The sequence below is a fragment of the Salvelinus namaycush genome, chromosome 10 (assembly GCF_016432855.1).
Source record: "Salvelinus namaycush isolate Seneca chromosome 10, SaNama_1.0, whole genome shotgun sequence".
NCBI lineage: Eukaryota > Metazoa > Chordata > Actinopteri > Salmoniformes > Salmonidae > Salvelinus > Salvelinus namaycush.
In genome coordinates this window covers 18364984-18380995 of record NC_052316.1, presented here as the reverse complement: position 1 = coordinate 18380995, position 16012 = coordinate 18364984, and the positions used below count along the sequence as shown (strand labels likewise).

The window sequence follows — 16012 nt, the reverse complement described above, 5'->3', positions numbered from 1 at the left end:
TCATCTAGCCTATAGCCAAATGGTGGGATTACTTACTTATGGAAATAATACCCTTTAACAAACAGGTCTGGGCAGAAATAACCACTACAATATTCAAATGTCTCAAGATGTTGTTATTTACATCTGATGTATTTATAATATGTGTGTGTTTCTGTTTGTGTGTGCGACCTAGAATACAGACAGGTCTTTTATCTTCTCAGAATGACTAATTATCTGTATTTGTGTGCGTTTTTGTGTTTGTCTAAGTGTTTTATTTATGTGTGTGCACTCATATTTGTAACAATAGTGTGTGAGGATGTGTGTCTCTGTGCCTGTCCCTTTGTGCATGGCTGATTGCTTTGTCCATCTGACCACAATTGAAAGGGTATCTCTAGCTATCTCAGTGTCTGTGTCTCTATCTCGGCCGCTCCACCTTAAGTAGAGCTTTAGCATGCTGTTGTGTTTGTGTTGAAGCCAACAGGCACAATATATTACAGTCTAGGGCTCGCTGCTGAAAAGCCTGCTGGATCTTCTAGTGACCTGCTGTTCTTTCCTGCTTTCCTGTGTTTTTTTTCCCTTCAGATTTAGATTAAAAACAAAGCTCTCTCTCTCACTGTTTTTTCTCCCTCTTCTTTTTCTTTTCTATTCCAACTGACAAGCCAACCCTTCAGTTTCGGGTTCTGTGCTCTCCTATAAGAAGAAGAGGGGAGTTACTGTAGATTGTTGGTGTATTTGGATGGAGGAGTGGAGTGTAGTGTTTGTATCTTGTTGGTGAAGGAACAGGGAAGGGGGGGTACTTAGGTGTAACGCTCGAGTTTCACTGCCATGTCAGTGCGCGTGGACTCTAACTGATCACAGAGCGAGAGAGTCAGAGGGAAACGAGAGTGTGACTTTGGTTACACCGAGGAGACGGAAAGAAGGAAAAGGAGTTTGGGGATCCGTTTTACCGTGAGACTTGTAGGATGCACTGACGGACTGAGCTCTCCCAGCTGTGTCGACAGGTTCCCGTGTTGGAGAGACAGAGAGGAATAGAAAGAAGAGAAAAAAGCAGGACTGGGCAGGAGTGAGGACTACTCTTTCCAGCCTTGCCTGAGCCCAGACCAGAGCAGGGGGAGAGATCTGGACTAAGCTGTGTTCCTGGTTGAGGGTAGAGGAGTGGAGGGCCAGGGGACGGGCTCTGACCTGGCCATCAAACAGACCGTGAGCATCTCCTCTCCTGGGACCATGTACCCTCAGGGCAGGCATCCGGTAAGTGACACCTCTCTATCTGAATACTGCTCAGTAACAAGGTCAGAGACTGCACTGAGAGGGACAGTGACATGGAACAGTTATGGTGCTTAAAGAGATTCCTTCTAACACACACACACACATATGCAGTCACACATGCGCACACACACACAAACCACACACACACACACACACACACACACACACACACACACACACACACACACACACACACACACACACACACACACACACACACACACACACACACACACACACACACACACACACACACACACACACACACACACACACACATACAACCTCCTACCCTCCACTGTCTATCCCCTGTCACCTGCTGTTGAGAGCAAGTTGAGAGGTAGTTGTTTGGGTGGTATAGCTGACTCCCACTTTACTCTAGTGTGTGTGTGTTTGTCTGTCCTGTGTGTGTGTGTGTGGTATATTTGTTTATGTGTCCAGGAATAGCGTGTTATAAGGCAGAGGGATATGTATTCCTCTCCCTTCCTCCCTCCATCCCTCCCTTCATTACTATAGTGTTGGGGACTGAAGGATGGAGCTGGAAGAGGGGGTGGGTTTGACCACACATGCGAGAGAGACAGACACAGAGAGAGACATATACAGACATGAGGTCTAGTCGCTATAATCAGATGTGTTGTCTGTTTCTTTGTATCTGTGGCAAATGGGTCAGTGGACACTCCATTTTCAGCCTGCAACCACAGAGAATTATGGATGACATTTTCAGAAGAGGGGGCATGTGAAATCACTTATAATCACAGACAGAATGCAAATAAGTGGAATAGAATGGAAGCAAGATTGAGAGAAAACAAAGGCATTGTGAATTAGAAATTGAAATGAATAGGAGATCACACTGGAAATAGCTCAATACTCAATCTGTTCTCTCTTTTGTCACATCAGAGGTTTTGTTCAGAGTTGAACAGTGTTTGTGATAAAGTTCAGTCCCAGATTGAGCCAAATCTAACAGATCAATACATACTTCTGCTGCCATTGGAACTTACTTCTGCTGCCTGCTGGTGTAATGGGATCTACAGCACAGAGAAGGTGGGAGGGTGCAATGAACACGTGTGTGTGTGTGTGTGTGTGTGTGTGTGTGTGTGTGTGTGTGTGTGTGTGTGTGTGTGTGTGTGTGTGTGTGTGTGTGTGTGTGTGTGTGTGTGTGTGTGCGTGGGTGGGTGGGTGCTCACCTTGTTATACTAATGTCTTATGAATCAATGTATTCATATTTATTTATTTGCAAACTATCACGAATTACAAAGGGAAACCCAGCCGCAAGTTACCCAGTGACTTGAGCCTACCATATGAGCTAAATGCCTTCTATGCTCTCTTCGAGGGAAGCAACACTGAACCATGCGTGAGAGCACCAGCTGTTCCGGACGACTGTGTAATCACGCTCTCCGTAGCTGACGTGAGTAAGACCTTTAAACAGGTTCAAATTCCCAAGGCCGCAGGGCCAGACGGATTACCAGGACGCATACTCAGAGCATGCACTGATCAGCTGGCAAGTGTCTTCACTGACATTTTCAACCTCTCCCTGACCCAGTCTGTAATACCTACATGTTTCAAGCAGATCACCATAGTCCCTGTGCCCAAGAACGCCAAGGTAACCTGTCTAAATGACTATCGCCCCGTAGCACTCACATCTGTAGCCATGAAAGGCTTTGAAAGGCTGGTCATGACTTACATCAACTCCAACATCTCAGACACCCTGGACCCACTCCAATTTGCATACCGCCCCAACAGATCCACAGATGACGCAATCTCTATTGCAGTCCACACTGCCCTTTCCCACTTGGACAAAAGGAACACCTACGTGAGAATGCTGTTCATTGACTACAGCTCAGGGTTCAACACCATAGTGCCTTCCAAGCTCATCACTAATATAAGGACCCTTGGATTGAACACCTCCCTCTGAAACTGGATGCTGGACTTCCTGACAGGATGCCCCCAGGTGGGGAGGGTAGGCAACAACCCATCCGCCACGCTGACCCTCAACATTAAATTTGCCGACAACCCGATGGTAGTAGACCTGATCACCAACGATGATGAGACAGCCTATAGGGAGGAGGTCAGAGACCTGGCAGTGTGGTGCCAGGACAACAACCTATCCCTCAACGTCAGCAAGACAATGGAGCTGATCGTGGACTACAGGAAACGGAGGGCTGAGCATGTCCACATTCACATTGACGGGGCTGTAGTGGAGCGTGTCTAGAGCTTCAAGTTCCTCGGTGTCTACATCACTACGGATCTATCATGGTCCAAACACACCAACACATTCATGAAGCGGGAACGACAACGTCTCTTCCCCCTCAGGAGACTGAAAAGATTTGGCATGGGCCCTCAGATTCTCGAAGTTATACAGTTGCACCATTGAGAGCATCTTGACTGGCTGCATCACTGAGCACCCTGCCATCCAGGACCTCTATACCAGGTGGTGTCGGAGGAAGGTCCTAAAAATTGTCAGACTCCAGCCACCCAAGTCATAGACTGTTTTCTCTGCTACTGCAGGGCAAGTGGTACTGATGCACCAAATCTGGAACCAACAGGACCCTGAACAGCTTCTACCCCCAAGCCATAAAGACTGCTAAATAGTTAGTTAAATAGTTAACGAAATAGCTACCCAGACTACAGTATCTGCATTGAACCTTTTTAAACAAACTTTTTGGGTTGCTACTGTTTAGTATCTGTCACTTTATTCCTAGTTATACGTACATATCTACCTCAATTACCTCATACCCATGCACGTCGACTCGATACTGGTACCCCTTGTATATAGCCAAGTTATTGTTACTCATTGTGTATCTATTATTACTATAATAGTAATACAGTAATACAGTAATATAGTAATTACATGTTTTACTTTTCTATTATTTCTCTATTTTCTTCCTCTCTGCATTGTTGGGGAGAGCCGTGAGTATGCATTTAACTGTTACGAAGAATGTGACGATTACAATTTTGATTTGATCAATGAACACATTAATGTCCAGATAAGTATAACATCAGACTCACTGGACATGACTATCTGGATACATTACATCAATGTTAATTTTGGCAGCTATTTTAGAGTTAGTCTTTATGACTAAAATACATTTTAGTCTTACATGCTGACCAAACCGGACGCACACCATCGTGCGCACGTTGATTTTGTTCACCCACACCAGAAGCAATCAGGACACACAGGTTATTAATTTGGGGACAGGTCAAAAAGCATTGAACATTTATGGCAATCTAGCTAGCTATTAACATTGGGTTGTTATTTTACCTGAAATGCACAAGGTCCTCAACTCCGACAATTAACCACAGATAAAACGATCAACCAAATCTGTTTCTCGTCATCTCTCCTCCTTCCTTAAGGCTTCTTTTTCTTCTTTGGACTTTATATGGTGGTTGGCAACCAACTTTATAGCATTACTACAACCTACCAGAGTGTGGACCTAAGTTCATCTTTCAATCACCCATGTGGGTATATGCTCCTAAAAACCAATGAGGAGATGGGAGAGGCCGGACTTGCAGCGCGTTGAGCGTCACAAATAGAACCAATTCATATTTTAGCGCCTGGCCATGCAGACACTCGCTGACGCCCAAGAGCAGTGTGTGTGCAATGATTGAATAACATGTAGGTGTACATTTATTTAGCAATGCTCGCGTACACGATGCGAGCGGTGTGGTTAGCATTTTAGTCACATTTTAGTAATTCCATCATTCTTAGTTTGTTATTGTCAGTCGACTAAAATTCTGGACAACTTTAGTTTAGGTTTAGTCATTTTAGGGACTAGGGTCGTTCCATTTGATTTCAAAATTGTTTTGACATCACCCCTTTAGATTTGAACGAAACCTACAGTATACATATTTTCCCATGGTAGAAGGGTTCAGAAACAAACTTTTTGGACCTGAATACCAAAACATTTAGGAGATAGAGGTGCCCAAAAATAAAACTTGCACCCTGTCTTTTCCTACTGGCACTGACTTTGCCGATAATTTCTGTATTGAGGAAAAATGGTACTTACTACGATTGTGATATGTGGTTGTCTCAACTAGCTACAGTATCTTAAGATGAATGCACTTACTGTGAATCGATTTGGATAAAAGTGCCTTCTAAATGACCAAGATACATCCATGTCTTCATAATTGTTTTACCTTTAAGGTCAATTATCTTAAAACGTGTATAAAAAAAAAAGATACAAAAATGTGGATATGTTTTGGCTGATAAATGTACTAAAATGGGAATAACATTTAAATGTAAGCTTTCAAATGGTAGCACAAAGATGGTTGGAAGTTCACACATTAGAGAATGTTGACTTTAATTGGAATATCAGTTGTTTGAAATCAAACTGTTAATATTCCACAGGTAACCTATTGAAATCATCGAACTATAGATAATAGAATAGACATTTCCATTTAAGTTGACATTCGACAGTGGGTTGACCGGCAGCTATCTTTGTGGTAGTAATTGTAAGTTAAAATTACATTTCAATGATGTACCAGCTTAATTAGTGTTCTGAAGGGATATGTCCATTCTAGGAATTATTTCTACAGTATGATTGAAATGACACTCACCCTGTATTCAGTATGTTGCACAATCACCTCAGATTATGTAAAATAAGGTCTAAGCTAAAACATTTGAGAAGATGAAGAAAATCTGACATTGTTTTTTTAATCATTTACGTTATAAAGGTTAGAAAATTACAGTTTTTATTTAATAAAAAGCTTTTCAATAAATTAGAAAATAGTTTGACAAACTTGTTTGTAAGCTTTTAAATAAAATCAAGCTCAACTGTTTATCTTTTCCCGTGATGAAGCTGTCCATGGTGGTGAATGCAAAACGGGTCAACTTTGAGCACCTCGATCTCCTAAATGTTTTGGCATTCAGTTCAAAAAGTCACTTTCTGACCTTTTCTACCATGGGCAAAATGTATGGAAAGTTTCGTTCAAATCAAAAGGGATGCGTTTGAAAGGGGATTGAAATCAAATGGAACTACAGGAAAGGGAGGGCCGAGCATGATGCCCCCACTCACATCGATGGGGCTGCAGTGGAGCGGGTTGAGAGTTTCAAGTTCCTTGGTGTCCACATCACCAACAAACTATCATGGTCCAAACACACCAAGAAAGTCATGAAGAGGGCACGACAACACCTTTTCCCCCTCAGGAGACTGAAAATATTTGGCATGGGTCCCCAGAACCTCAAAAAGTTCTACAGCTGCACCCTCGAGAGCATCCTGACCGGTTGCATCACCGCCTGGTATGGCAACTGCTCGACATCCGACCGTAAGGCGCTACAGAGGGTAGTGCGAATGGCCCAGTACATCACTGGGGCCAAGCTTCCTGCCAATTAATTACTTAAAAATCATACAATGTGATTTTCTGGATTTTTGGATTTTTGTTTCTGGATTCCGTCTCTCACAGTTGAAGTGTACCTATGATAAAAAATTACAGACCTCTACATGCTTTGTAAGTAGGAAAACCTGCAAAATTGGCAGTGTATCAAATACTTGTTCTCCCCACTGTATATACTAAGCACTGTCAGAGGAAGGCCCAAAAAATTGTCAAAGACTCCAGTCACCCAAGTCATAGACTGTTCTCTCTGCTATCGCACGGCAAGTGGTACCAGAGCACCAAGTCTAGGACCAAAAGGCTCCAAAGATCGAACCCTTTTTTTAAATTTCCGCCTAAAATTACATACACAAATCTAACTGCCTGTAGCTCAGGACCTGAAGCAAGGATATGCATATTCTTGATACCATATTTGAAAGGAAACGCTGAAATTAATGTAGGAGAATATAACACCTGGTAAAAGATAAAACATGTGTTTTACATTTTTTGTTGTTGTTCCATCATCTTTGAAATGCAAGAGAAAGGCCATATATCCAGATAGAAGTCTTGGTGTAATTTAAGTTTGGGCAACAGATCCAGTGAAGCATTACATTACTACACTACATTTTGTAACAAGTCTGCCAGGAGTTTGCCCAAATGTGCTGAATTGGTCAATTGATACATTTTCAAGTACATTACTATAGAGAACATACAAAAATGCTATGGTAATAAAAATTTAGTTCACACACATCCAGGAATGTCATACATGATGGATAATTAGCTTCCCTACAGAAAAAAAACCTAACCTTCACACATCTAGATGGCCATGCGGGGTGGTTGTGGAGCCAGAGACAGCAGAGGTTCAAACTGTAGAACCCAGTTCCTACATTTGAATATAAAAATGGATTTTATAAAACAAAACTATGCTATATTTCATCTCTGGGACCCTCAGGATGACAAATCAGAGCAAGATTACTGAATGTAAGTACATTATTTACCTTCAGAGGTGAATGTATCAAACCAGTTGCCGTGATAAAAGTGTTTTGATGTTGTGCACTCTCCTCAAACAATAGCATGGTATTTTTTTCACTCTAAAAGCTACTGTAAACTGGACACAAGAATTTAAGCTTTCTTAAAGACATGTCTATGAAAGTCGTGGAAAGTCTGCTGTTACTTACAACGTCATTCTAGTCACATTAGCGCACGTTAGCAACAACGCCCCGGTTTAGGGACACAGATCCCGTAGAGGTCAACAGCTTCTACCCCCAAGCCATAAGACTGCTGAACAGCTTCTACCCCCAAGCCATAAGACTGCTGAACAGCTTCTACCCCCAAGCCATAAGACTGCTGAACAGCTTCTACCCCCAAGCCATAAGACTGCTGAACAGCTTCTACCCCCAAGCCATAAGACTGCTGAACAGCTTCTACCCCCAAGCCATAAGACTGCTGAACAGCTTCTACCCCCAAGCCATAAGACTGCTGAACAGCTTCTACCCCCAAGCCATAAGACTGCTGAACAGCTTCTACCCCCAAGCCATAAGACTGCTGAACAGCTTCTACCCCCAAGCCATAAGACTGCTGAACAGCTTCTACCCCCAAGCCATAAGACTGCTGAACAGCTTCTACCCCCAAGCCATAAGACTGCTGAACAGCTTCTACCCCCAAGCCATAAGACTGCTGAACAGCTTCTACCCCCAAGCCATAAGACTGCTGAACAGCTTCTACCCCCAAGCCATAAGACTGCTGAACAATTCATCAAATGGCCACCCAGACTATTTACATTGACCCCCCCCCCCCCTTTGTTTTTACACTACTGCTACTCGCTGTTTATTATCTATGCATAGACACTTTAACCATACCTACATGTACAAAATAATTCTACTAACCTATACCCCCACACATTGACTTGGTACCGGAATCTCCTGTATATAGCCTTGTTATTTTTATTGTGTTACTTTTTTATTTATTTATTTACTATTTTTACTTTAGTTTATTTATTAAATATTTTCTTAACTCTTTCTTGAACTGCATTGTTGGTTAAGGGCTTCTTAGTAAACATTTCACGGTAAAGGTCTAGACCTGTATTCGGAGCATGTGACAAATAAAATTTGATTTGACCTGACGAATTGAGGCTGTTCTGAGGGCAAAAGGGGGTGCAACTCAATATTAGGAAGGTGTTCCTAATATTTAGTGCACTCAGTGTATCTTAAACGTATGTCTGCATTCAGATATAGATTGCTCTGTTCAATATCACATACCCTTACATTTTTTGACCAGTAGACTGGGACAGGGATGTTGTTTTGATTTGCCAATTCATAGGCAAGTTCTCTGCATTTGATGCTACTAAGCCCATGAAACTGGCCCGCACCATTCTTGATATGTTTAGCAAGCTTAGACTCGTGTACCTCTTCTACTCTGTCATAGGCTCTCTTTCGCACAGGTACATACATGTTTGTTTTCTTTTTTGTCAATGTACCTCTTCAGTGTCATAGTCAATTTGTTTATCCCTTGCTGCTGCTCAAATGGACTTATTCCCTTCTCTCACATCCTTGGCTCACCCTTGGCTCCTCTCTCAAGAACCTCAAGGGGTGCTAGACCCCCGCTTTTTTAACGTTTGTATACACAAGGCATGATGATGTCTGCTCTGTATAACAATAAAAGTTCACTATCTTGAGTTCATATGCATGACACATTGCAAAAACACTATGTATATTATGCATAAAACTGTCAAAATGTAATCATAATTTCTGTGGGATATGGTGGCCATTGGCTAAATTAGCCCACACAGCTACAAGGATGCACTTTCATGCTAGTTTTAGGACCTCATATTGTAGCTTATAGAGACCCCAATTGAAGTACAAAACAATCTTAAAACTATCTACTTTGGTTTAGATACAGGCATCATGAAACCTATAACCCAATAATTAATCTGACTTTATGAAAACATTTTTGGGGACCTTACCACTTTTCCCATGTGGTTTCTTCCGTCAAAGACTTGATGAAATGGTGACCTCTTCATAAAACTTTGTCTCAACTTACCTCACTCCCCTTACATCCACTGACTAGTGACCACTTTGTCTTTACCTGTAGGGATTCACAGCATGGACTTAAATATAACATGGTATTATGTGATGTTAAACACATCTTTGTAGTTTACATATTTTGGTTGTTTGATGGTGCAGGCTTTGGTGGAGGACATCAGCTCCTGCTTGCTTAGACAGAGAATGTGTGTGTGTGTGTGTGTGTGTGTGTGTGTGTGTGTGTGTGTGTGTGTGTGTGTGTGTGTGTGTGTGTGTGTGTGTGTGTGTGTGTGTGTGTGTGTGTGTGTGTGTGTGTGTGTGTGTGTGTGTGTGTGTGTGTTGACTGTGAACGCCCCCCCACAGACAGTGTTGTGATAGAAGTTGTCTGGAGAGAGTTGATCTGGCCCTAGACTGATCCTGATCTGATGGGAGCAGACCCGCACAAGAGGGAACTTACCGCAGGCAGACAGGGGCAGCGTGTATGTGTGTGTCTGAGTCTGTATCTGTCTGTGTGTGTATGTGGCAGGGACAGAGAGCCTACTTACTGCTCCACCTGGGTGCCATTGCCATGTTGCAGCACTGCCTGGCACTGTGTGTATGCGTGCAGGCATGTGTGTGCGTGTGTATGCAACTGTGCATTCTGTTCTTTGGCAGAACTGGAGTGGAGAGGCAACGGAACAGTTCATACTCCCCATGACTATTCAGAGTCTGCAGAAAGTAGCTTTTCACAAACTGTGCTTTTAACTATTAGTAATCTCTCACCTCCCTAGTAAATCTGGCCTTGTGTGTCTCCTGGACTTTAGGCCCGTATTAATACTATAGCTGGGTCCTGTTTGTACTGGGTCTGTCCTCACTCTTCTAGACCTCTAAAGGTAACAGCCAATTAAACAAACCAACGCACAAATCACATATGTTCCCTTAATGAGGGTAGGTCGCACGGTGGCGTGCGTGTGTTAACTCTGTCTCGCTGTTGTGTAGGTCGCCTGTTTTCCTCTGGACATATCTGTATTGTGGGGCTTGTTTTTCTGTTTGTACATCCATACCCTAATGAAATACATGTAGAGTACCAGTCAAAAGTTTGGACACACCTACTCATTCCAAGGTTTTTCTTTATTTTTTACTATTTTCTACGTTGTAGAATAATGGTGAAGACATCAAAACTATGAAATAACACATATCGAATCATGTAGTAACCAAAACATTGTTCAACAAATCAAAATATATTTTATATTTGAGATTCTTCAAAGTAGCCACTCTTTGCCTTGATGACAGCTTTGCACACTCTTGGCATTCTCTAAACCAGCTTCATGAGGTAGTTACCTGGAATGCATTTCAATTAACAGATGTGCCTTGTTAAAAGTTAATTTGTGGAATTGATTTCCTTCTTAATGCGTTTGAACCAATCAGTTGTGTTTTGAAAAGATAGGGGTGGTATACAGAAGATAGCCCTATTTGGTAAAAGACCAAGTCCATTTTATGGCAAGAACAGCTCAAATAACCAAAGAGAAATGACAGTCCATCATTACTTTAAAACATGAAGGTCAGTCAGTTCGGAAAATTTCAATAACTTTGAAAGTTTCTTCATGTGCAGTCGCAAAAACCATCAAGCGCTATGATGAAACTGGCTCTCATGAGGACCGCAACAGGAAAAGAAGACCCAGAGTTACCTCTGCTGCAGAGGATAAGTTCATTAGAGTTACAACCTCAGACATTTTAGCCCAAATAAATGCTTCACAGAGTTCAAGTAACAGACACATCTCAACATCATCTATTCAGAGGAGATTGCGTGAATCAGGCCTTCATGGTCGAATTCCTGCAAAGAAACCACTACTAAAGGACACAAGTAGTAAGAAGAGACTTACTTGGGCCAAGAAACACGAGCAATGGACATTAGACCAGTGGAAATCTGTCCTTTGATCTGATGAGTCTAAATGTGCAATTTTTTTAAATTCCAACCACTGTGTCTTTGTGAGACGCAGAGTAGGTGAACAGATGATCTCTGCATGTGTGGTTCCCACTGTGAAGCATGGAGGAGGAGGTGTGATGGTGTGGGGGTGCTTTACTGGTGACACAGTCTGTGATTTATTTAGAATTCAAGGCACACTTAACCAGCATGGCTTCCACAGTATTCTGCAGCGATATGCCATCCCATCTGGTTTGCGCTTAGTGGGACTATCATTTGTTTTTCAACAGGACAATGACCCAACACACCTCCAGGCTGTGTAAAGGCTATTTGACCAAGAAGGAGAGTGATGGAGTGCTGCATCAGATGACCTGGCCTCAACAATCACCCAACCTCAACCCAATTGAGATGGTTTGGGATGAGTTGGACCACAGTGTGAAGGAAAAGCAGCCAACAAGTGCCCAGCATATGTGGGAAATCCTTCAAGCCTGTTGGAAAAGCATTCCAGGTGAAGCTGGTTGAGAAAATGCCCAGACTTTGCAAAGCTGTCATCAAGGCAAAAAGTGGCTCCTTTGAGGAATTTTAAATATAAAATCTATTTTGATTTGTTTAACACTTTTTTGGTTACTACATGATTCCATATGTGTTATTTCAATGTTTTGATGTCTTCACTATTATTCTACAATGTAGAAAATAGTAAAAATAAAGAAAAACCCTTGAATGAGTAGGTGTGTCCAAACATTTGACTGGTAATGTACATCCTGGTACTGGTACTGTACATACGTCTTCTTCATTCATACTGTTACCTGATTTTTTTCTCTCCAGATAGCAAACAGGTTCTAAATCAATTATGAACACATCAATCCAGATTAACTGTTCTCTGTTCTGCAATCTCAACACTCATTCTCTCCTCAGTCAAGGCCCTTGTTGGTTTTTATAAAAATAACTGATCTGACTATGGTTTGGAACCACTCCAAACCCTCTTTTCACCGCCAATCCCTCCATTTATAATCCAGAATTGGATGGCGGAGGCTTTTGCCTCTCACCACAATGGAGAGCCACCATCTCCAAATGGTTTTGTATTGTGACTGACTGGCAGCCTGGCTAGTGCCCTGGTATCAAAACCTTCAAGCGTTAAATGAGGGCTCCGCTCCAACTAAGATGCTGCTTGCCTGGAAATGTGGGGAATCGAAAGAGGTGTGTGTCTGTCTTAGGGCTTTGGTGGGTGTGATCCGCCCCCCTACCCCAGCCAGCCCTAGTCCCTACAAAGCCTTGCCTCCTGGAGAGCCCTGAGCCTGCTATCAGTCAGACAGACCCAGACCAATTGGATGCTATCAGAGCTCTAGAACTCCTGCAGTGTAGAGAGAGAGAGAGAGAGAGAGAGAGAGAGAGAGAGAGAGAGAGAGAGAGAGAGAGAGAGAGAGAGAGAGAGAGAGAGAGAGAGAGAGAGAGAGAGAGAGAGAGAGAGAGAGAGAGAGAGAGAGAGAGAGAGAGAGAGACCTTCTATAACAAAGCCATCACCTATAGACAGCTTAACCTAGAGAAGAGTCCCCTAAGCAAGCTGATCCTGGGGCTCTGTTTACAAACAGACCCTACAGATCCCCAGGACAGCAATTAGACCCAATCAAATAATGAGAAAACAAAAAGATAATTACTTTACACATTGGAAAGAATTTACAACAAAAATAACAGAGCAAACTGGACTGCTATTTGCCCCTAAACAGAAAGCACACATTGGCAGAATACCCAACCATTGTGACTGACCCAAAATGAAGGAAAGCTTTGACTATGTAACGACTCAGTAAGCATGACCTTGTTATTGAGAGAGGCCACCATAGGCAGACCTTGCTCTCAAGAGAAAACAGGCTATGTGCACACTGCCCACAAAATTAGGTGGAAACTGAGCTGCACTTCCTAACCTCTTGCCAAATGTATGACCATATTCGAGACACATATTTCCATCAGATTACACAGACCCACAAAGAATTCCATAAATCTATTGGGTAAAATACCACAGTGTGCCATCACAGCACAAGAAAAGGGCAACCAGTGACGAACAAATACCATTGTAAATACAACCCATATTTATGTTTTTTTTGTTTTCCCTTTTGCACTTTAACTATTTGCACATCATTATAACACTGTACATAGCCATAATGACATTTTAAATGTGTCTATTCCTTTGAAACTTGTATAATGTTTACTGTTGATTTTTGATTATTTATTTAACTTTAATTGAGAGAGAGAGAGAGAGAGAGAGAGAGAGAGAGAGAGAGAGAGAGAGAGAGAGAGAGAGAGAGAGAGAGAGAGAGAGAGAGAGAGAGAGAGAGAGAGAGAGAGAGAGAGAGAGAGAGAGAGAGAGAGAGCGAGAGAGAGAGAGAGAGAGAGAGAGAGAGAGAGAGAGAGAGAGAGAGAGAGAGAGAGAGGTGAGTTACTGCTCTGAGTGTGGCTATAGGCAATGAGGTACAGGGCCAGAGGTGAAAAGAGAACGAGAACCAGTGGCAGATTTAGGTATAGGGCTGGCGGCACGTGGCGGCACGGGGCGCCCGCACCAAAAAATTCTGAGTGGTGACATTTGCGTGATCGGTTTTCTATCGCTCATTTGCACGTCACGTCAATGATATCATGTCACCGTGTGGGACTCTAGGTCAATTAACCTTGTTGGAGCGGGAGCCCTGATTCTAGTTTTGTGAGCTAGGCAGGCTACTGCCTGGGAAGATCTCCCACTCAGAAGTACGAGATGGGGAGGGGGCGGAGGTAGGTTGACCTCAGGGCTCCCCACTGGAAGCCCGAGGTAGGGGGAGTGGGGGAATCTATCAAATAGCGCACCTCTAACTTTGTACAGTACTAATGCAATTAGTAAAATCAGTCACACTATGAAATGCTACCAAATAAACCAAAATTCATTCATAGTACTGTGAATATATAGTTTCACAGACATATTGTTGCATTTTTTTCTGGTTTGTGCGAAATCGTTAAGAATAATATAAAACCAGTCTGCACACCACCACCATACAAGCTAGAACCGCCACTGACGAGAACACGCACACACATATCCCCTACATCTGGGATCATATTAACACTTCCCTCCTACACTTGGTACTCTTCATCTATTCATGTGCCTTTACCCTAAATATTTCACCAGCTCATGATTATTTCATGCCCCTCAGAATGTCTCTCTCCTGAGACGGAGTGAGAAAGACATAGAGATGGAAAGCGAGAGCGATAGAGAGGAAGGGAAGGTTAGAAGGATAGGCAAAGAGAGAGGAAGCGGGCGGCAGAACAGAAAGTGTGCCATAGAGCAGAGAGAAGCTCTGCAGTCCTGATCAGTCCCAGACCCGCATCTGTTTCCCTACCTCCCATGCTGCGGCTGCCAGCTCAGAAACACCAGCCTAAATTGAATGTTTCCCCCAGTGATTGATAGACAGATGAGGGGGAAGGAGGGCTGTGGCCCGGCTTCTGGCTCTGTACTGTTATGTGATCTCTTGGCCCAGTCTCTCCCCTCGCCCCCCCCCACACACACACACTCATAGATAATCCTTCCTAATTTTCGGCTCGCCCTGCTCCAGCTCTGCTCTGGATCCTCTAAATTGTGATTGACTGCTGATGTCCCACATAGCTGGCCTGTCTGTTTTCCCCCTCCCTTCCCTCCTCTCCTAGATTAACCCGATCAGTTTGAGGTTTCAGGATCCCCCATGCTGTCTGACACCACCAGGGCCAAACAGAGCCACACTGAGATGAGAGTCCCGTGTACGCCCCCCACACACACACACTCTTAGAAAAACAGGTTATTTGGCGTTCCCCATAGGAGAAGGGGTTCTACTCTGTGGAAAGGGTTCTACCTGGAACCAATAAGGGTTCTTCAAAGGGTTCTGCTATTGGGAACAGCTGAAAAACCTTTTTAGGAGTCTAGTATTCCCCTGGCTGTGTGTTGGCGACATCACGGTCCCTCCCAGCCCCCCCTCTGTCTGAGCTGCCATCTGTCATATGCCAGGCCAAACCCCAAACTCACAGCTCATCCAGGACCAGTCACGGAGGGCCCTGAGCTCTGAGAACAGACCACACTGGGTCTATAGTCATGTCTCTCTCTGTCTGAGTCAACCACAACCACAATCTGACCCATACAGAAAACCTGACTCACTTTGAGGAATGTGTTATTGTGAGTGAGGGCTTATGTAAAATGGACAGTGGTCAGTCTGGACTGTAGTTTGTGGTGGTCCACTGTCTAGTCAGACGGTTTGGTAGAGTGCAGTAGGGAGATATGCCATCTCTTCTCTATCTCCCGCCCCGCCCCTGCATGTGTGTGTCAGACCAGTGTGATGTGAATCAAGGTCAGTGGGGATTCGTCAGCAGCCGCCTCTTCCCCCTCCCCCTTAGGGGTTGTGTACTGAGTTAAGCCTGTCTGTCCAGCCAGCCGACACCCAGCCACAGCACTAGGCTAGCTGCTCAGCCCGCAGCTTAATTACTGAAAAGCCCACAGAGTGTCTGACCTCCACCGCTAGCCTAATTGAAATTTAATTGAATTTTCCTTGTCTAG

At 43.5% G+C, this 16012-nt stretch overlaps 1 protein-coding gene across 2 annotated transcripts in view; it reads left to right on the top strand.

Annotated features, from left to right (window-relative positions):
* The first annotated feature begins 507 nt into the window (after positions 1–507).
* LOC120054792 (transducin-like enhancer protein 4) overlaps positions 508–16012 on the top strand; it is a 75689-nt gene continuing 60184 nt past the window's right edge. For both annotated transcript variants that reach the window (XM_039002417.1, XM_039002416.1), the window contains exon 1: positions 508–1227. In XM_039002417.1, coding sequence (XP_038858345.1) covers positions 1204–1227 — 24 coding nt within the window. In that variant the 5' untranslated portion in view covers positions 508–1203. The remainder of the gene's footprint in view (positions 1228–16012) is intronic.